Source organism: Chinchilla lanigera, unplaced genomic scaffold (genome assembly GCF_000276665.1).
Source record: "Chinchilla lanigera isolate Chin_1 unplaced genomic scaffold, ChiLan1.0 scaffold00088, whole genome shotgun sequence".
NCBI classification, from domain to species: Eukaryota; Metazoa; Chordata; class Mammalia; order Rodentia; family Chinchillidae; genus Chinchilla; species Chinchilla lanigera.
In genome coordinates, this window is record NW_004955489.1 from 1,195,020 (window position 1) to 1,217,043 (window position 22,024).

General features: G+C 41.1%; 1 protein-coding gene across 3 annotated transcripts in view; it reads left to right on the forward strand.

Moving 5' to 3' along the window:
• Nucleotides 1-22,024, forward strand: part of Kcnh1 (potassium channel, voltage gated eag related subfamily H, member 1) — a 373,266-nt gene that overhangs the window by 18,405 nt on the left and 332,837 nt on the right. For 2 of the 3 annotated variants that reach the window (XM_005404511.1, XM_005404512.1), the window contains exons 2-4: nucleotides 1,736-1,859; nucleotides 5,375-5,481; nucleotides 16,915-17,043. In XM_005404511.1, coding sequence (XP_005404568.1) covers nucleotides 1,736-1,859; nucleotides 5,375-5,481; nucleotides 16,915-17,043 — 360 coding nt within the window. Of the gene's footprint in view, nucleotides 1-1,735; nucleotides 1,860-5,374; nucleotides 5,482-16,914; nucleotides 17,044-22,024 lie in introns of those variants that run through there. The other variant, XM_013504482.1, reaches the window with a different exon arrangement.

Sequence of the window (22,024 nt, forward strand, 5' to 3'; positions counted from 1 at the left end):
GGATGTGGAGTTCATTCTGTTTACACAGTAGGCTACATGTTCTGTGCTGCCCTGCCTTGGTTTGTGCTGGGTCCTCTACCTGGAGGATTCCTGTCCTTCCGTACCCTCCGGGGCTCACCAAAGGAGGGATCATATTTTTGTTTCTATCTGTTGCTTTTGTGTTATCTGTGCTGTGTGAAATGTTTAAGTGACCCTTATCCTTGTAGACTGGAGCAAGCTCTGATGTTGCCGCTGCTGACACGCAGCCTCTGTCACTTTCTTACCTGTTTCTTTAGGTAGTTGTGTATGTGTGTGTTTGTCCCAATAAATTCTGCGAGTGCAGAGACTGTCTTATCACTGTGGATCCCACCAGGGTCTTGTGCTGTACGCCGGCACTCCAAAAGCATTTAAATATGTATGAGGGAGGTAAACGGATGGGCTGGTTGTAGATTTTCATTAAAAGCATATTTATAAAAATAGTAGGCTTGTAGATTCACTTCTTGAAATTTTCATTTTATGTTCCGTGTAAATAGATGAAACCATTCTCAGGAATAGATGACTACATTTCGCTCCTCCTCCTCCTCCTTTCTCTGCAAGGGCTCTGTGCACCATGGCCTTTGCTGCTCACTCCTTCCTTGTGAGTGAGGAAGAAGTCTGCTGTCAGTGGCATTTGTGTCGGTGACATTTGTGAAAAGTGTAATCATTTTCCCAAACCTACCAAATCAAGAAGTAAACTCATTGATGAAGGGTGGAGAAGCCTACCTGACCCAGGCAGTCACCTCCCTATGCAGAAATGAAGGGATGGTTACTCATATTGTATAGAAGTTATAAATTCTGTCCCAGAACGAAGTTCACTTCTCAATAGATAAGGGCTATTATTTGATTAGACACAATGTAAACTTTTCTCTCCCTGTCTTTCTCTCTCTCTGTCAATGATTGCATTTAGCTTCCACATGTTATTTGCTTAATAGCTTAAATTCTTGAAAAGAAAACAGAGACAGTTGATTCCCTGAATACAAAAAGTATTGAATACTTTTGAGCTCCAAAAATGTCAGAAGTAGTGAAAATACGCTGAGGCACCAACCACTTCTGGCCCACTTCACTGCATCCTACATGGGTGGTTGGCTGGCGCTTGGTAAAGGGCACAAATGTGCAGCTCTCCGGCTGCAAGAGAAGGTTCTGTGGTGCAGGCACCTCAGTTACTCTCTACAAAGGCAAGAGGGATCTAGCTGTTCTTCCTCACGGAGGAGAGGTTCTCCAGTGTGTATTTCCTGAGGCCGTCCTCTAATTCTTTTTCTCTGCCTTCTCCTAGAACGGGCAAATACTGGATTAATAAAGCCAATGTACATCTTTTGGCCACAGGACTGATGAGGCTAAGATACTGGACAGTGCTCCAAAGAAAGTACTTTTGGTTTTTTTCTGCTTGGTATACTTCCACTGGGATGGTAAAACTAGGTAGGACTTAACTACGTCTCATAGGAATCCAGTGAATTTCTGCAGGATTTATTGGCTGGTGGGTTGGTAAAGCATGCCTCCTTTACTGCCTTGTTCTTGGAGTATAGTGACCTTAGTTAGTATTTGCATTCAAAATATTTGGTTCTAAAGCACACTGATCTTTTGTATTCCTCACAGGTTCACAGGGCCGTATTTCTGTTCAAGAACCTTTGTTTTAAAGGGATGTAGAAATGCGTAGATTGATTGTCATTGTTCATGTCCTTAGTGCATCTCATGTGTGCCTCCCACTCTTTTTTAACAGATACTAACTTTGTGCTGGGGAATGCCCAGATAGTGGACTGGCCTATCGTCTACAGCAATGATGGATTTTGCAAGCTGTCTGGCTACCACAGGGCAGAAGTGATGCAAAAAAGCAGCACCTGCAGGTATTTATGTCTGGAGTTGTTCTGGGGAACAATCTATCATGGAGTCTTTTGGAAAAATAAAATGGCTTACTCTGGGAATTGGTGTTATCTCGTTCGGTATTTTTTCAGGAATTTTCACTGCAGTATCTTTTCTAGTTCATGCAAGTTTCTCCAACTGGCAGATTTGCAGCCAGTAAGGTGATGGTGAGAGAGCGCAGAAGAACTCAGAAAAACTATTTTATCCATAAAACGTGAACTCAAAAGTTTATATTTAGATTAAATTAAACATGAAAGTTAGAGAAGAAAATAAAATGAAATAAAATTTAGATAATCCATTTAAAAATGATTACTGTTATAGAGAAAGTAACTATAATGTTGGAGACAAGACCTTGTTAGAGTTTTTCCTCAGCTACCAAGAAGAAAACCAATATTTTCTAGCCATATGGTTGTACTGTTACCTCTGTCTCTCTGTTTCTCTCTCTCTTTTTGATCTCTTAGCAAATTGTGCTAACAGCGCAGCTTGTGTATTTGACAAAGTTGCTAGTCAAGCAGTACCCTTGGGCCTGGGCACTAGAAAAGCTCTTTCCAAGCATCTTCAAGGTATTGAGCTGAGCACGCAGCCAGAACCTGCCAGGGTCTGTGTGCAGTGCCCGGCAAGGACTTGGCTCATCACAGCCTTTGGCTGTTCTCACCTTGTCCTTCTCCAGTCTTTTATCTCCAGTAGTGTTTTGCACGAAGGGAAATCATTTTCCTTACCTGCCAAGTCAAGGATAAAGTCCTCCACGAAGGGTGGGGAAGCCTGTCTGAGATGGCATATTCTATTTTCAGAAGTTACACTTTCATATGTTAAATCAGCCAAATAATTTTAGTTGCTGAAATGTCCAGAAAATATTGTAATATTCTTAAATTTTACATCAAGACTGAGAGATGGAAAATTTAAGATTTTCTCCCCCATTGCTCAAAGGTAGAGAAATTATGGCTCTTATCACAATAGAATTCTCTTATATAGTTTGTGTTGTTTTCCTCTTGAGAGCCTGTGTATCTGTATATCTCCATCTATGTCTCTGTCTGCTCTACACACATGCAATGAACAAATCAAGAGAACTGCCTTTCTAATGTGACTTGATCAGCTTCTCTTTGCCTTTCTTTGTGCTTATTGGCTGTAATCACTTTCAGGAAATCAGATACCTTGCTAAGTTAGCCATTTTTTACACACACAATTATTTAATTACATGAATATATCTCTTCTCTAGGAATAAGTATACCTCTTTGCTTACTATATTCTTGATAGTTCGGGAGCCTCTTTTACCTATTCCATGTATTTTGAATATTCACATCTCCTGGTGAACTAGTTTCATGAACAAGTTCATGAGACTTGTGAGAACTGGGTGCACTTATGGCACTTGCTGCTGTGAAGCTTTGCAAGGCTCTGTGTCACCTTGTGCAGGAACTTGCTGGTGTATATACCATCCCTTCACCTACATGGAGGTCACTTATGCAGAAAACTAACTCAGAAGAAGATGAGGGAGCCTCTTGCTCTTAGGCAGGAATAATTTCATCTTGATCTATTCTTCCTTCTTAAGATATTTCAACAAGCTCAGTTTTCTATTTTCCTGGTATGCAAGTAAAGAGTATGACTCAACAGCAGGTCCTACACGAGATACACACAAGGCTACCGACAGCCTATCATATCTCACTCAACTAGGGAAGGGCGTAAAATAAAACAGTGACATAGAAGTACTAAAATCAATAGCTTGAGTTCTTTTCTACTGGGATGTCAGAGTTTGGGAGTCTATAGTCAATCCAAGACTGTTCCTGAAGCTAGGTACAGTGCTTGACTTGATGGTTCAAGTTTAGGTCAGAAATTGCACTTGATAGTCTTGGAAGTTCTTTGTAGTTCTGAAATTCTGATTCTGTTGTCCAAGTTATCACGAAAAAGTCAGGTTATAATCAGTATGCACAGCTTTAGAAGCTGGGAAAGTTATTGTGTAGGATGCCTTGCCACTCCTTCTGCATCAGGCAGGCTTTGAGGTGTTATCTGCTGTTTCCTTGTTTCTGATGCCTGAAGGGTTAAGGTGAGCAGGAGAAAGCTTGCTGGATACACAGGCAGCTTCCTCAGAGAACTTACTGTCAGCCTCACTGAGCCAGGGCTTTTCCATCTTGCACCTTGTTCGTGTCCCATACCATGGTTCATTCTGTCTAGTTGGGTGTATATGCTGTTCCTACAGGGATACATCATGTTCATCAGGATGTATTCAGTGTGGGGCCCAGGAAAATGGTCAGTCCTGGAAGCTTTCCTGCCTGTGTTGACTGGGTTAACAGATAGAGCTCCAACTATCCTGTCTCTAGTTGTCTCTAGGGTTTTTTTTTTTTTTTTTGTATGCTTATTTCCTCCTTTAGGCTATTTTCCTCCAAACTTGAGCTGTAGAGAGGTGAGAGTTGTATTATTAAGAACATGTAGGATTTTATTCTCTTCAAGATTTTTCTTGCCTTTTGAAAATTTTAGTGTATTAGTACATGCGGGTGGTGGATAATGTTCACATTTCTTGTGTGGAGTTGGTACATGTATGTAACACACCTTACTTCCTTTTTCATCCTTTTTCCCTTCCCCCTTTCCTTCCTTCCCCTCATTCTCTCCCTCCCATCCTCTCTCAATTTTTTAAAACCCAATTCTGTTTTTCTTTTTTTGGGAAGAGGGTAGGCAGGAAAAATTACTGCATAGAGAATGGCTGAATCCCTTTTCTTTCCTTTGCTGTGTAGTAATATTTAGAGCATTGGATTGTACCTTTTTCTCATTTGGTTGGTGAATTTTTATTCCTTTTCCCTTTTTCATTTTGTTAGGAATTAAAAGAAGAAAAAAATCTGTGCTCCAAATTGACTTGGCTATTTTTTACTAGAAATCTCAGAGTTATATTTCTAAAATAAAATCTGATTATGTTTCTTCCTTGTTTAAAACCCTCCCCTGTTGTCCAGCTGCTTTCAGAATAAAGTTTAAACTTCCTCAGATAGCTTGCAATGCCAGCGCCCCCTCCATCACTGGGCCTCTCTGTCTCTATCGGCAGTTTCCCCTTCTTTCCCTAATTCCAGGCCTTGAACTGAGTTACATTCAGGTTCTGGAATAAACCTTTTATCTCAGTGGCTGTGCACATGCTCCACTTTTGTTTAGAAAGTTCTCATTCCTTTTTTTCTCTGCTAGTTCCCCCTGCTCTTTAAATTTCCTTTGTCCTTACTTCTGGGAAGCCTTCTGTGACCAACCAGAGGGTCCAATGTAATTCTGCTCACAAGGCTTCTGGATCTATTGTTTTCTAGTGTGTATCTCTCATTAGATTGTTAGTGGGAGCGGCAGTGTTAGTGTCTTATTTACAGTTGAATTAGTACATCTTTTTAAAATTCAGTAAATATTTTCACTGCATGTGTATATGTCTGTTCTATGCTGCATAGCACAATGCTGTGTGTAGAACAGATATTTAATAACATGTGCTTATAGAATAATAAATACTAGCTAACCTAACTTTAGCTCTTTGGTTGATTTGCAGTTTTATGTATGGGGAGCTGACTGATAAAGACACAATTGAAAAGGTGCGGCAAACCTTTGAGAACTATGAGATGAATTCCTTTGAAATTCTGATGTACAAGAAGAACAGTGAGTATTCAGACCGTTCTGAACCATGCCTTTACATGTGTGGAATGGTATCTCCACCTCTCTAGCTAGGTTTTTATTCTCTTCCATATACTAGGTGTAGTTACTTGAAGCCACTGCATACGTTGGCATAAATACGTGACTGACCAGTTACACTCTTCTTCACAGGAACACTTGATCAAGTTTTTGTTCCTGATTGATGAAGAATCTTCATCAATTGATGAAGAATTATTCATCTATTTTACTGTCAAGAGTTAGGTTTTTTTCTGTCAGTTTACTTATGGTGAGTCTTGTGTCTTAAAGAGGGGGAGGGACAGAGATTCTATCCAGTTGATCTTTGTATTTCTCTTCCACAGCACCTAGTATAGTAACTCCAGTAGGTGCCCAAGTAAGAGTTTCTGAATGAAATATTCTCCTACTAACCCAGGAGATGATTAATAGCAATGTATTATCAGTTTGGATTGTTTGATTACAGTTACTTCCACAAAGTATGCTAATGATGATTTTAGGTAAATAACTACACATCAGTATAGAACAAGCTTTTCTTTTAGGAGGTTTCCTGTTGAATGGAAATTAGATACACTAATATGCGTGGAAAGGAGCTCAGGCTGTAGCAGCACTGCAGAGGTGTTGAACAGTGCTTTGTTTCTGTTTTGAAAACATGATTGTGTTTATATAGAATCCTGCTCTTTATATGCATGGTGGATGGGTAGCTGTTGATTCAATAGAACCTATCCAGAGTGGCCTGTAAGGTGCACAAGGATCAGTGTTTATTTGGTGGCATGTGGTTCTGAATGTTTTGCTCTAGATGGGACCGGGACCCTATTTTTCTTTTTTTTATAATTAACTTTATTGGAATATCTTGATATACATAAAGATCACATTCATTACAGGGAATTTGTACCTGCATGTGACATATCTTAATCCTTTTTCCCTCATTCTCCTCCCCTCTGTTCAACCCCTCTTTTCCTCTTTATCTACAAAAGCTTTGTTTCCATCTTTTTCCTTCTGTTGTCTTTTTTTTTTTTCTTTTCCCTTCCTTAGTTTTCCTCCCTCCCTAGTTTCCCTTCCCATTTGAGCATTTTCTTCCTATTTCACGACATCTGTTACACAGTTTGGTCCTTATTTACCCTTTTGGTTTCTCACTTCAAAGAGACCATGCAATATTTAAATGTGTGTCAAATTTATTTCACTTAAGAGTAAAGTCTCAAGATGCATCCATTTAGCTAAAATTTTTCAAGTTTGTCCTTCTTTATGGCTGAGTAATACTCCATAGTATAAAAAACCCCACATCTTTATTCATTCATCAGTTGATGAGCATTTGGGTTGTTTCCAAGATTTAGCTATTACAAACTGTGCCACTATAAACATAGGTGTGCATGTATCACTGTGGTATGATGCTTTTAATTCTTTCAAAAAGATAGCAAGAAGGGGAATTGCTGGGTCAAATGGAAACTCTAATCCTAGATTTTTGAGAATCTCCACACTGATTTCCACAGTGGTGGCACCAGTCTACACTCCCACCAACCATGGAGAAGGGTTCCTTTTTCCCCACAGCCCCTCCAGCATTTGTTATTGGTTGATTTCTTAATAATAGCCATTCTTTCTGGAGTGGAATGGAATCTCAGTGTTGTTTTAATTTGCATCTCTTCAATGACCACTGATGTTGAACACTTTTTATTTATTTGAATACGTTTTTTAAAAATACATTTATGTATTTATTTGATGTTTCTATTTCTTCATGTGAGAAGTTTCTAATAGTTTCAGATGGCCAATTTGGATTGGTACTTTAAATTTGGGAGTCTGATTTTTTTTGAGTTCTTTATTTATTTCAGATTTTAGTGGGACCCTGTTTGCTGTCTGGCGTGTTGAGCTAGGCAGCTGACAGAGTTGTTTGCCGGATAGCCCATGCAGATGTTGAGCTCTGGCCAGCAAGCTCATGAGGACTGTTCCGCAGCTTTCATTCTGGAGTTGTCACCTGGCCCCAACTTCCTCCTTCACTCAGTAGGATTGCTCCTATTCTGCTGTTGGCTATAAGAGGAATGAGGGGAAGGACTGTGGGGGTATCCATGAGCCCTTCCACTATGAGGACACAACTCCAAGGAGTATGTCAGCAGTGGCTTCTCATGAAGGAGGGCAGGGCCTGCACATGTGCCCTGAGCTAACAGAGGAAGTGAATGGTTTCCACATCGAGGCTTTGTGTATGAACAGCATGATTCCCTGTGACACAGCACATTGACTGGGTAGGCATGTCACGTAAAGAATGCTTTGCATTTGTATTTTGCTTCTGAGTTTTCAAGCTTCATTAGACTATGCATTTAACTCACTAAAATTTGGTTATGCATGTTTGGCACATGAGAGAAAGACAGAAACACACACATACACACACACACACACACTCACACACTCATTTAACTCACTAAAATTTGGTTATGCACGATTGGCACATGAGAGAGAGACAGAAACACACACACACACTCACTCATTGAGTGAGTGATTTTATTTGTATTTCTTTCGGTGAGTATGTACTCTGGAGTGAGTAATGCTTCTCAAACTTTGCTTGGGAACTCACATAAGAGTAGAAATGCCTCTGTGCAGTGAGTCTGGGAGGGTGCTGACGCCCGCTCCAGGGTGATGCTGACGCTACCAGTCTGCATGTCATACTCTGAACAGCCGGGCTACAAAGCAGCACTGCTGGGCAATTTGCTTCCCCGCACAGTGTGTATCTTTCACAGCTGTATCCCTGCACCTGCTGTGTGCCTGATATAAAATGCTCCACCAAAATTCAAAGAGTAAATAAATACATAAATAAATGAAGGATTTCTAATGAGGCTGGAATAGGTTAGGAAGGGCCAACATAAAGAACAGAGCATCGTCTTAAGAGCAACAGTGAGACAGGCATAGGAGACGGAGGCAGGAGGATCACAAATTTGAGTTGAGTGCATGTGAAAAAAAAAAAAAGCTGAGAATTTAGCTTCATGTGAAGGCCCTGGGTTTAATCCTCAGTACTTAAAAAAACTGCAGCAGTGGGCAAGAGAGGTGGGGTGAGGGACGTGTGAAAGGGGGTTTTAAGTGCTGTGAGGATAGCATCAGATTTCCTTAGAAAGATGGCTCAGCTAGAGGGCTGGGATAGGAGGAGCTTAGGGAGACGGGAGAAGGAGGGCCCACTGGAGTCGTCCTGGTGACAAGGTGACTGAAGCCCGGTTCGCAGGAGAGGCGTTTGAAGTACAGATGTCCAAGAGGCAGTGGGAGGAGGTGGTGAGAGGGACTTCCCAAAGACTGCCTCTGGCCTCAGTTTGCCCGGCCCTGGCCCAGCCCGGAAGTGGAGACCCAGCACTTTCTGTGGGGGGACACTTCTCCTATGTGAAGTGAAACAGCTCAGGGTGTCCCGCTGGGAGCTGGGTGTGGAGGAGCCGCCCTTAAGTGTTTGTTGATAGCTTTGAGAGGAACCTGAGAGTTAACAAGAAACACAGGAACAAAAGGAAGTTACACGAATCCGGCGAGGGTTTGGGAGCCCAGGTTTCTTCGAAACTGGAGTCCACGAGGAGTCCACCCCGCTGACACTTTAGAAGGTAAAATGTCTCCATCTAAAAGGATATTTTAGCTGGGCGTGGTGGCACATACCTGTAATCCCAGTGCTCGGGAGGCTGAGGCAGGAGGATCATTGTGAGTTCGAGACCAGCCTGGGCTATAAAGTGAGCTCAAGGCCAGCCTGAACTGCATAGGGAGACCCTGTCTCAAAAAGACAAATAAATAAATAAATAAAAAATTTTAAAAAGGATATTTTATTGTTTATTTTTGTTCTTTAATTTTAAAATCAGTGCACTTTTATTATGGAAAGCACACGAATAGAAAAAAGTCCAAAAGACTCAGAGAAATACCAACTTTGGTATGTTTTCTCTGAGTTTTTGTTTGAAATGTTGAAGTGTACACATTCTTTAAAAATCATGCATTTATTTAATCTTTCATCACAAGATATCCCCATCATTAAATTTCTCATGAATATGATTCTGAAAGAATTTTCTTAATGCTTTCTCTATGGCTGGGCATTTATGAGAGTCTAAGTTTTTGTTACTATAAAAAATACTGAGGTGAATGTCAAAGGTTTTTTGTTGACATTATGAAATATTTCCTAGAAATTGAGAATTGCCGTGTCTCTTGAGCCATTTTGCCAAACAAATCTTCCAAGTTCACTAGCAGATGAGTGTCTGACTCATTGTACCTCACTAGCATTGAATTTTTCACTTTTCAGTTATCAAACACTGCCCACATTTAATTTTTTTGTTTAACAAGTTTTTTTTTTTTTTTTTTGTCTTTTTGAGGCAGGGTCTCGCTATGCAGTTCAGGCTGGCCTTGAGTTCACTTTGTTGCTCAGGCTGGTCTTGCACTCTCGACGATCCTCCTACCTCAGCCTCCCGAGTGCTGGGATTACAGGTGTGTGCTTCCACGCCTGGCTGTTTAACAAGTTTTTTAAAAGCTAATGAGACTGAAATATTTTTTCCTATCCACTTAAAATTACTCTTTAAAATGTTCAATTTTTTTCTCCATATGTTCCATTTAATTCTAGTGATTTTCTTACCAATTTTTATAATCCCTTAATAGATTGACTTGATATTTTTTCTTCCATTTGCATTCTGCAGGATTCCCAAGAACACCTTGATATTTGTAAGGACATTCTTTAGTATTTGCAAAGCCCTTCTATTGATAAGCATCAGTGTTTGTTCTGCCACTTGGAGAGTTGGAAGTACTTAGCGAAAGTCTTCATGGTATGTTTGGGAGGGAGTGTATGGAATGTTATTGGGTATCTTGAAGGATGGATTATTTGAAAGGTTTCTCTCTGTAGGTCAGTCTGAAAACCTAGTGTTGTTTTGGTATTGAATATCTGGTAATGTTACTCATCTGTGATTTTCTTACATCAGTGACAGTCATCGTTAATGAACTGATGCAGTACATATTTGCAGGAGTACTCTTGTGGTAGTCAGTTAGTTTTTCATTTTTAAAACAAGAAAATTGAGAAATATCCATCCAGAGTAGAAAGAGTCCATCCTCTGAGTGACCCTTCTCAGTGTGCGACTACACAATTTGTGGAGTGGCTGCGTATCCCAGCCTTGGGGGGCTCTGGATCTGCTGTCCCACTGGGAGAGCCCAGAGCACCCTAGAGTGGTTCTGCTCGCCTGTGCTCACTGGAGAGGGTGCTGGCAAGTACTTACCGATCACCCACTGTGGGTTCAGCACTGGGCCAGGTTCTCTGGGCCTCACTTAAAATGCCCTTTTCGGCTCGGTGTGGTGGCGCAGGCCTGTAATCCCAGCACTTAGGAGGCTGAGGCAGAAGGATCAGTGTAAATTCAAGGCCAGCCTGAGCTACAAAGTGAGCTCAAGGCCAGCCGGAACTGCATAGTGAGACCTTGTCTCAAACAGACAAAAAAAGAAAAAAAAAGAATAAAAGAAGAAGCCCTCTTCTGTATGTGCTAAACTCTCACGCACCCATGATTTGCTTCTGTCTTGTCATTTTCCAGGAACCTTTTGCAGTTTATTAGCTGTGCGAATTTAGTTAAGATACTTGCCCTTTGGGCTCCCCATATTTATGATGGGGATAATTTGTCAGAGCCTGGTCCTCAATAGATGACATTGTCATTTTCACTGTTGTTTGTTTCAGGAACATTCTAGTGACTCCTAATTACTATGGTAGGCAGCTGTGTCATAACCTTTTTCTTCCAAAAACTTCAGACATTTCTTGGCCATGCTTGTGCCTTTGTTTTTTTTTCTATTTGAATTGAATTTCAATTCCTCAAGCTATGAGAAAAACACAATAGAGCACTTGATTGAAGCTGCATTAGATTTATATATTAAGTGGGGAGGTTTGACATCTACCAAATTGAATCTTCTCATCTGCAAACAATATAACTTTCTCCTTTTATTTAGGTTTTGTTTTATGCTCTTTAATTATACTGAAGCTGAAACACTGATTTTTCTAGCTTTCCCCAGCTATGGCCCTATTTCTTCAGAATAGGCCGAGGTAGCTTCGGAGCTTCATTACGTAGTTTGAATTGTATTCTTTTTTAAAGTTGTTCAAGCATCCCTGTGAGGTGAGAGTGGGCATTTTAATTTTCTTCTTTTTTTTATGAAAAATAAAACAAAATTTTATGACAAAATAATAAGAAAATAACAGTAGTTAATACACTGTATATCATTACCTTCAAAATATAATAATTAGAATTATTATACCTAGAGTATAAGACATACACCAGAAAGATCCTTACCATAAAGAAACAGATAATAACACAGAACTTCCTTTTCAATGAAATAAGTAGTTTATCTTAGTATTTAAGCTGGTGTTTATCTTTATAAATGAAATAAATTAGCATATATATTAAAATACTTTTGAAACAATGAAATATGTCATTTGGAGAAATATTTGAACATCCTACTTCCTATTTACCTCTTTTCTACTTTTCTCTTTATTTGTTGTATAAAAACAAAATACGTACATAAATATTATATATTTTTTCATATATAAGAAAAACCATGCAATATTTGAGCTTGTGTGCTTGACTTATTTCACTTAACATTATGTTCTGAAATTTCATGCATTTACCTACAAATGCCTCGTTTATCTTTTTATGCCAGTGTATTACTACATTGTGTATAAACACCACATTTTCCTTATCCATTTATCTGTTGATGGCTATACATACTGTTTCCAAGATCTAACTATTATAAATTGTGCTGCTGTAAGCACGCATTTGCATATATCCCTATAATGTGATGAATTTTTCAATCTTACAAAATGGGAAATTTAAAGGGAAAGAAGAAAAGTTTTAAGCATGTATCACATATATTTTTATGTAATCTTAGGTAAGGCTGTTACCCCTGCTTTACAAATGAGGCAACTTGATGTTGACAGAAGTTAAATTGGTGTGGCCAATACACAATAAACTGAGGGAAAGGGCTCAAACCCAGGGTTTGGGATTTCAGATGTGATGCTCTTGTAGCAAGGGGCTGTTACTTCCTCCTGGTTCTGTCTCATTCTCTCTGCCCATTTCATTGTTTTAATAAAGTTGCCCCCTGTTTCCCAGGGCAGGTTGCCATTCCCAAGTGTAGTTTCTGGACCTGTCAGAATGGACCACATCAGGCAGCCTTGCTCAGGACCAGTGAAGGTGGCCTGGTCTGTTCTCTTGCTGTCTAACGGGGTCTGGATGTCCAGAGGCCTGGTTACAGAGAGTACCTGGGAGGAAGCTGAGGGTAGAAGGAAGAGTGATGGAGACCAAAAATTCTGTCCTACACCAGAGCCTTGCTGTTTTATTATCTGGCTGCCAGGGTGGAGGATCCCCAAAGCCAGGTAAGTTTGTCAGGCTCACTGCCACATGCTTTGAGCAGCTAGTTGTAGGGGATGAGAATTGGAGTGACTGGGAAGGGGCTTTGACCTCCCACTGAGCACCTTCCTTCTGGAAGGGGCCTCTGTCCCATCAGCCTGCTGCTTCAGCCCTCCATAGAGGTTGTCAGAGGCCTTGTGGCTCCTGGCCTGTATGTTCACCTTTCTTTAATAAAGGGTTTATCATTGACCTTTTGTCCTTTTTTGCAGAAACAGGACACAAAATGTGTGCTTTTCTTGGTTTTTCCATAGTAGACACTTGTGTGAGGAGGCAGAATTTTAATCTCCTCTGCCTGACTTTTTCTGTATGTGCATGCCAATGTTTATACATTTATCATCTCTAGTATCTTGATGAAATGGGTCCATCTCCAGAACCTGCACCAAGAGAGGGACCCTAGAGGTCACTGGCCTGGACCTCTGCTAGTAGGAGAGTGTTCACTGCTGTGTAGTGAGCCTTGGAGTAATATTTTGTAAGATAAAAATGCTTTGCCGTCAAGAGGAAAAAGTTGACATGACTGGTCTATGCCACTGAGGAAGGACTTATGTCCTCTTCTGGAAGAATTCTAGAATTGAAAATTTATGGTTGATAAATTTAGAATTGATAATTTGACAGAGAGGCAGGTCTCAGTGTCAGTAAAGACACTGGTAGTAGGATTTATGCCTGTGAAACTCAGCAAGTGTTCCTAAGCACCCATCCTGCCAAGGCTGGTGCTGGTCTCCATGCTGTACTCCTTGAGGTATGTGTGGGTGGGCAGTGCCATGGCCTCATGGGTCCCTGTGCATAACACTAATCAGAGAGGTGCAGATGGGGCCCAGGGGTTAACACAGAGCAAGTAGACCTGCCTTTGCACGGATTATGATCTATGTAAAGAAGCACTTTGCAGTTTTTAAGATTTTTTTTGGAGGAGCAGTATATGCCACTTTCCTTCCCTGTCTATGATGAGAACAAATTGAGATATAGGAGTTGGGCCAACAGAGTTAAAATAACAATTTCATGACTAATAAAGCTGATCTTGACAATGTCGTTTATATCAGTGGGCAAGTGTCTACAAGTGGACCATACAGTTGAAGAGACTCACCCACCTACCACAGAGAGCACTAGCGAACTGCAGTCTTCTCCTCCCACCAGTCAGCACCCCTGCCCTTTGCTTTCATTCCTGCCATTTGTAGAATGGGGGAGCAGAGCAGAGAAGAACGGAGCTACCCACGTCCAGTTCTTGTGTCCTAAATTACCAAGCCAGGGAAAAGCTACATGAAAATGTTACATTAACAGATGTCTCTTGGGCCGAGGATATAGCTCAGCAGCATAAGTGCCTGCCTGGCAAGTACAGGGTCCTGAGTTCAGTTCCTGGTACCCGAAAAAAAAGATGTCTCTCTCTGCAGGAATGTCACTAGAGCAGGGAAAAAGAGGTTCCTGCCCTCAATAGCTCCAATAATCAGTTCAGGATGAACTCTAAGGCAGTACATGTCAACTCAATGAATTTTGGGTACAATATATATATTTAGATATGGAAAGGAAATGATCAGGGTGCTATATGTTTAGTCAGGGAACATTAGTCTGGGCACAGTTTAGTGGAGACAAACACAGTTTTAACAGATAGACCTATTCAAATGGAGGAGTTTGTGATGAACCTGAACAGGGGAAAACTGAGAAAAGCCTCCTGATATGACTAATATGATTGCTTTGAAGAACTCAGGGGTGTGAGTTGGTATCACCAAACCAGGAGCTGGAATGTGCAGACTTGATGGTGCCGGCCCAGCTGAACAAGCTCCTAGGCATTGGCCCCCCCCTGAGATGGTGCAGTGCAGCGATGGCCAGTGTGCCACAGGGATGAAGAGGGTGGTGCTGGTGCTCCTGAGAGGAGGGTCCCGGCGCTAGGCATGACAAGTGCACCCCCCTCCTCTGATTGACTACTAGTTTGATGAATTAGGAGTGTTTGCTGGCTTCCCTCCGAGAAATAACTGCTTGAACATTTGTTTTTGGAGCAAAAAGAGAATGCTTTTTCTGATTTGCTTGCTTTTTGTCTTACCAGCTAAGATGTAATGTTTTCTTTCTGTTGCTTAATTGATAATGCTTTAAAATCCCACAGATCCTGAGGAGGGAACTGGGAGAAAGTAACAAAGACTTGGCAGAAACAGTGGATATTTCAAAAGTCATATTTTTCTTGATTTTTGAAACGCTATGTAGGATTTTTTTGTGGTGGATTTTTCTTTCAAAACATATTTTTCTTAGGGAGACGTTGTAATCTGTTGGTTGTGTGGAACATCCATAACTGGGAAGCTGAATATTATGCAAAGAGAAATGGAGAGAAGATTAAATTAACTATGGGTGAATATACAGATAATTGAGATTTAAAGAGAATATATTTCCATTTGATCCAATTGCTGCCTGTTTATACACTTTAAGGTTATTTATACTTAAATATGAATAAATAGTAAATCCAGATCTGTAAATTAGTTATATCAAGGCAGATTGGCTAATTGTATTTTCTTTTTTTTTCTGGTACTGGGAATCGAACTCAGGACCTCGAGCTTGCCAGGCAGGCGCTGTGCCACTGAGCTAAATCCCCAGCCCCGCTAATTGTAATTTGATTTATGTTGTGTGTCTGTCCATGTTGTATAATGGTATAAAGTTTGATGTGACTACAAGCAGATGTATCCAGAGCACCCCTGTATTTTTATCTCTGACTCAGTGATTTGTCTGCTGTGTATCTCATAACATAAAATGATCTATGTGAAATGCTGAGCACAGTGCCTAAATACAGAAAACTCTAATACTTAACAACATGGGGAACTAGTTACTGATTTTAATATGAAAGTGGTTATAAAATAGTATGTAATATATTAGCTATGCAAATTGGTTACTCAGGTCTTATATGCCAGGTGTTGTTTTAGGAACTGAGATACAGGAACTAGGTAGGGAAAAATGTATCACGGTTTTGTGTCTCATTTAATGTGTGTCACAGAACAGATTAATACTTCTCACTGTGGTGTATCCTATGGACAGAAAACCATGTTAGGGGGCAGAGAATAACTGTGTAGCTATTTGACCACAGACATCTGTGAGTCATTTGACTCTCTCTAAGAACTCAAATAAGTTCTGCCCACTTTCTTCTGCAGCTGAGGACAGCGCTTAGGCAGAACTTGTTCATCCTCATTTAAGCTCAGGAACTAGGATTGCAGTTGAAATGTTTTCTGTGCTTCCTCAGACACTAAAGTGAGCACAGCCCAACCTAGGGTCCTCCCTGTCTGGGGAGCCTTTGCTGGGGAAATCACTGTGGCAATCCTTTATTTTTTCAATGTTTTGTCATGTTTGTTGTACTGGACATTTTGCATTTTTATTTTGGGGAGAAGGACTTGGAAATACAGTTTCTGGCTCATGCTTGATCGAGCATTTGAACAAGTGCATGGGTCCACCAACCAGACTTTGACACTGGGGCCCTTTGGCATAGATAGCACTTGCAGTTTGAGTTTACATGGTCTGTTAGCCATGGTTGGCAGTGAGGCTTTTGGCCCACCTTTTTTTTGCACCTCAAAGTATCATTTTTTATTATCATCTAAAAATTGTCATCTATTCACTTTCATTTAAAAATTATACAGTTTTGTAGGCGGTCTTATCAAGATTTCTTCCATTTTCTGATTGATTAAATAGTGTTCCTTGTTTCAAATTTTAATCAAGGCGTTGTTTACAAATAAAAATCCTTAAGAGTGATAATTGTTGGCCCATATTCATTACTGTCCACATGTGATCTAAAGTAAGTCTTTGGTCTTGATACTTGAATATCTTTCAGAAGATCAGGTAGGATTTTCAACCTATTTCCTAACTCTTGTTTTACAAGGGTTAAGGATCTGCATTTACAAAATTACTTCCTCATGGAGTAGTTACTGTAAAAGTTTTTGTTCCAGCAAGAACAAAATTAATGGTTTAATATGTTGGCACTTGAAGGAATGAGACCTTTTTAAAAATGAATTAATATTTTTACCTATTCATTCCCAAGCCTTTACTTCCATAGGCCCTCAGATAAGGAAAAAGTAACTAACCAACCTTTCACTATTCTTTTCAGGGACACCTGTGTGGTTCTTTGTGAAAATTGCTCCAATTCGAAATGAACAGGATAAAGTGGTTTTATTTCTCTGCACTTTCAGTGATATAACTGCTTTCAAACAGCCAATTGAAGATGATTCATGTAAAGGTTTGTAATTCTGATTTGTATAGTGCATTTATACTTCTTTTTCTGCTGTGAGTGTTGCTTTTGCTACAGAAAATTTGAGGTTGCTAAGGCAATCTTTGTACAAAGATCAAGATTTAAATTTTAATTTGGGTTGGGTAAAGTACTGTGTCGTTCTGGAATGTATTAGGGGAAGAGAGAGAGAAAAATTTTGTTTCACAAAGCATTTAGTCAAACATTTTTTTAAATTAACCTTTTCCAACTATGGCTAGACAGAAGAAAGCAGCTAGACAAATCTGATATCATCTCAATCTTCTCAGATTTTTACATGACAAATGTTAGTCATCCAAGTGGGGCAGTATTAGGCCGTATTCATCTGATTTCTGTACAAACTTCCTTAGATTTAACTGACTTCTAGTGCTTGAAGATGGCATAGCAGATGTTAGCAATCTTTACCTCTGTGGTTTATTGAATTAGTGCTATGGCTGGTTAATTCATTTTGGCATGGCTTTAGTGATGCCAGGGCCTTGCAGAATATCTCCATAAGGGTCCTTTACTCAGCTTTGTGATAGCAGATTTTAGTCATATTATCCTCATGTATTGTTTGAGTAACATTGGAGTCCTCAGAAAGGAGATGGCAGGATACCTGGGACAGCTTTACCCCTGAAGAGGTCCGGCTCAGGAGCTGTACAAAGGACAGGCTACGCTGTTCCCAGAGGGCTGGAGTCAAGAGGGTTTAGCGTCCCTCTCCAACCTTGCACTCAAAATCACCAAGAGCCGTTTCATGTTGCAAGGCTCCCAGCTCTATGGTTGACTTCCCAGATCTACCCAAGAAATCTGTTCCTGTAGTTTCTGAGATGCACCAGTGAGATGAGCGTAGAGGCCAGGGGATAATCACTTATATCAGGCATGTTTTTCTGGATGTGAAAAAAGTTTGATTGCTAAATGGACATTAAAAGAGGAAAAGAGGAAATAAAAAGCTTTGTGTAGGTGATGTCTCAGGGCCTGTGGCCTCTGAGAGTGTGTAAGCCCATACACACTGCACCTGTATACCAGTGTACCATTTAAAAAAACTGTCCAATATCTCAATAAATAAATTTCAGCCTACTTTTGGTGTCAAGACTATGGACGGTGCAAAGTCTCTCAACCCATCTCTGTCTTTGAACCCCTCCTTTTCTTGCATGTCTGTGACTGTGTGATTTCTAGTTTCTGATTTGAAGATTCTCAGTGTAGTGGGTGTTATGTGGCGGGAGACTTGCTCTCATCATGTACTGTGGAGAAAAGCTATTCGCGCTGTTAACCTAATTCATAAGTAATATTTTAAAGATATTGTGATATTTATTTTTGTACATTTTGTCTTAAAAATTTCAAATAGGTGATTTGGCTAATTCAAAAAGTTTTCTTTTTACTACTGCTGGAACATGCTAGCTAATATGTTGGTAGGAAAGTCTTATCTTACAGAGGATGCTCCTCACTGCCACATAAATGTCTGTGATTCTCATGGAACTTGAGAAGAGATAAATTGGAGTGACATAATAAAACTCACTTAGGCTTATTTTCCAGAAAGAATGTGCTCCACCTAATTAAATGGTGCATTAAATGGTGCATTAAAACCAATGGTGCATTTTGTTGCTGATGAAATCTTTGGCACAGACTCATACATGCACGTACACACACACACACACACACACACACACACACACACACACATATGCACACACACCACTCCCTATTAACCAAGGTATTGTTTTGGTCAGTTGTTAATTGTTTTTGTCAGTGAGATAATGTAAGGCCTGGCATGGTGGTGTACACCTGCGATCCCAGTGCTCAGAGGTTGAGTCAGGAGGATCACCTTGAATTCAAGGCCAGCCTGGGCTCCATAGTTAGTTTGAGGCTGGTGGGACTGCATAGTAAAACCCTTTCTCAAAAAAAAACCAAAAAGAAAAAATGAAAGAAATAAAAAATATGAGTAACATGTGACTTCAGTTGTAAAGCATTTAGAAAGCGCCCCCCTCCCCTGCCACACCAACCTTCAATGTGGAAATCCTTCTAGTAGATCACACTTAATCTCAGATCTGTCCATGCTGTCCCACTCATCATGTCACTCTGCCCCTGGCCCACTTTGATTTGTTGGTCTGCTTAGGACAAGTCAGATTTTATTTTAGTCTGTTTGTGATGGAAGAACATGATAATTCCACAGGCCTTGTTAGCTCTGAGCCTATAAACTTCAGTTCTGGCTACAAGTGTCAAATCTAGATGAAAAGTATGCTGCCATGCAGTGGGGTTGTTCTGGCTTGCCCTTGCTTCTTGGATGTGCTCTTAGTAGTTCATTTCTAGCTGACCCAGCTGGGTTTTCAGCACAGCACCTCAGGCAGCATTAAGAGTCTTAAGAGTCTTGCTGACCCAGGCTCATTTAGGGTTCACTTTGGAGATGCCATGGAAAGGTGGATAATCTAAAACCCTAGGAAATTCCCAAGTAATTGCTTTCTGGCATAGTCACAAGAGATGCTTTTCCACCATCAGATTAGTCTTTTAAATCAGTTGTCCTTTAAAATTACTTTGTTTTTTTCTCTTCTTATAATACCTCACTTGGGGGCTGAGGGGTAGGGTGTGTGTATTTGACAGTTTCACAAGATGCCAGTTTGAGCCAAGCATTTTCCCGAAAACACCCCTAACGGGGTGAATGCGTGGGACAGTTGAGAGTAGGCTGTTTAGTGCCTGACACAGTCACCCCTCTACACGGGGCCTCAGGTGCTGGCAACAGGTGCTGGTGATGTGCCTTGGGCCCACTTCACTGGGAGGTCTGTCATTCGCAGTCTTCCCAAGAGCTCCCCAGCCTCTGACTTCCTCACCTGCACTCTGCTACTTTTAAAAACACAATGTGGGTGGCCTCATTCCCCTATGACAGTGTGCACAGACGGCCTGGGACAGGGAAGCCAGGCGAGGGCTGCTGCTCGGTAACAGGTGGGACTTTGTGGCTGAAATGACTGTGTCATGCTCCAGGAATTTGACTTGCTCCTCATGTCCTGCTTCTTTTTTAATATGTATTACTGGGAGTGGGCTGCAGGGAGGTTTTGCTGCAGGGAAGTTTTCTCTTCCATTCTCTCTTGGGAGCTGCAGGCTCGGGGAGTTGGGTAGAGGAGAACTGAAGTGTAAGGCTCTGAGTTCTCCCTCTGTGTTGCTTACCAAAGGATGAGTCGCCTCTCATGTCTCTCTCATCTCACTAAATAATCTCACATTAAAGGAATACATTCATTTTCAAAGATCTGAGAGTTTACTTCTACATTCAGAACTTAAATTTGAGCCAAATGCAGATAACTAAAGGAATGGAGGACTCCAGAGGAAATTTTTAAGGGCCAGAGACTTAGAACACTTGAGAAAATAGACCCTGGTAAGCTATTGTGGTTGCTAGTGCCTTCTCCATGTCTTCCTGTGATATATTTATGAGGCATTCAAAGGAAAGATAGAATAATAGACACAAATTACAGCTGCTCCCCCTCCAATATTAACATTGTCTCTCTCTGCCTTTAGGATGACAGAAAGGTAATGAGTTAGTGTCTGCTCCTTGAAATCATCCTAGTTTTGCAGATTGATAGGGACAAGATGGTGGAGAGGGACTTGAGGATGCTTAAGCAGGGGCTCATGCTGACCACCCATGGGGTGCCATGTACCCACTGTTCTTTTCTGGATGTTGGTTAGAGCATCAGTTCCACCAGTATAGTCTATGGCTTAGTATCTGAGAACCAGTCAGCCTTTGTCTCTCCTGGTGTGCTCAAACATCCTCAGAGGAGCTGGAATTCTTTCTCATCCCAGAATAATCTCTTCTGGCCTAGAGCAGATAGAAGGCTTGTGGAAAAAGAGGCCTAGTGGTTGGCGCATCCAGGTTGAACCCCAGCAGCCACTGTGAAGTCAGGTAAGGGAGGCAGTGCACCTCCTGGGAGGGGAGAAAGGACTCTCGCTGATCACTAGACTGCGTGCTGTGCTGCTTCTCTCCCTTCCACCTTCCTTGTCCCTTCCTGCTTACCCTCTCTCATTTTTCTCAATCATGTGATGCCTTCCATCTCTCCATGGGCCCACAATCCTACCTGTGACCAACTTGCTGATAACATTTGATGCCCGGAAGAACCCTGGGCTAGGAGTTTCTTCGCTTGAGTTCAGTTTGATATTGAATTTACAAATGGGATATAATTAGAGGAGTGGGTGCAGAAATGCCTGCAAAAGGGATGCACAGAAATACCTCATACTAGTTGGTGAAATGGGCTGGCTATCCTTTGGATTTGTATCTTTCGGAGGCCCACACAAACTAGGTCAATGAGAGGGGAAAATATTGTTCTACATTTTTTATTCAGTACACACTTTGAGTATCTTTTGGGTGTCAGGCAGTGGATGTAAGGAAATGCTAAGATAGAGCCCCTGTCCGTTAGACAGGAGGTGGGTAGCCAGGTAAACTAATAAAGCTAACCAGTGATCTAATAGAAGTCTGTCTGAGGTAAGTGTGGCTATCTGCAGGGACTGGGCAGTTCTGCTGTGGGTGGGGAGTACCTGGGAATGGCTTTCTTGGAGGAGGAGGGTACATCAGCTGCCTTATTTTCTTTGTGGAGCATGACTGTCTGGCTGCCTTTCAGTGAGGTCAGTGAGCAAGGTTCCCATTGGGTTGTCACCTCCCAACTGGACAATAAGAGACTAATATTTTGGTATCAGTGATTTTACCTGTGGCTCTGCTGTGAAGGATATCTTGGCCCAATTTGTACATATTGTCTTCTCTTGTGTTTTTAGTGTCATTGAGTGACTGTCCCCCCAGTCACCTAAACTTGAAATTCTGGATTGGCGCTTCTTTTTTGCATCTAATGTTTATCAAGTTCTGCTGACTCTGCTTCCGTTGCTGCCCCTGTGTGCCCTTGTTCCCTCGTCCCCTGACCAGGCCACTGTATGGACCAGGCCTGCATGGTCTCTTGTTTGGAGTCCTGACTCTCTTTTGTCAGCTTTTTAAATTTCTAGTCCATTA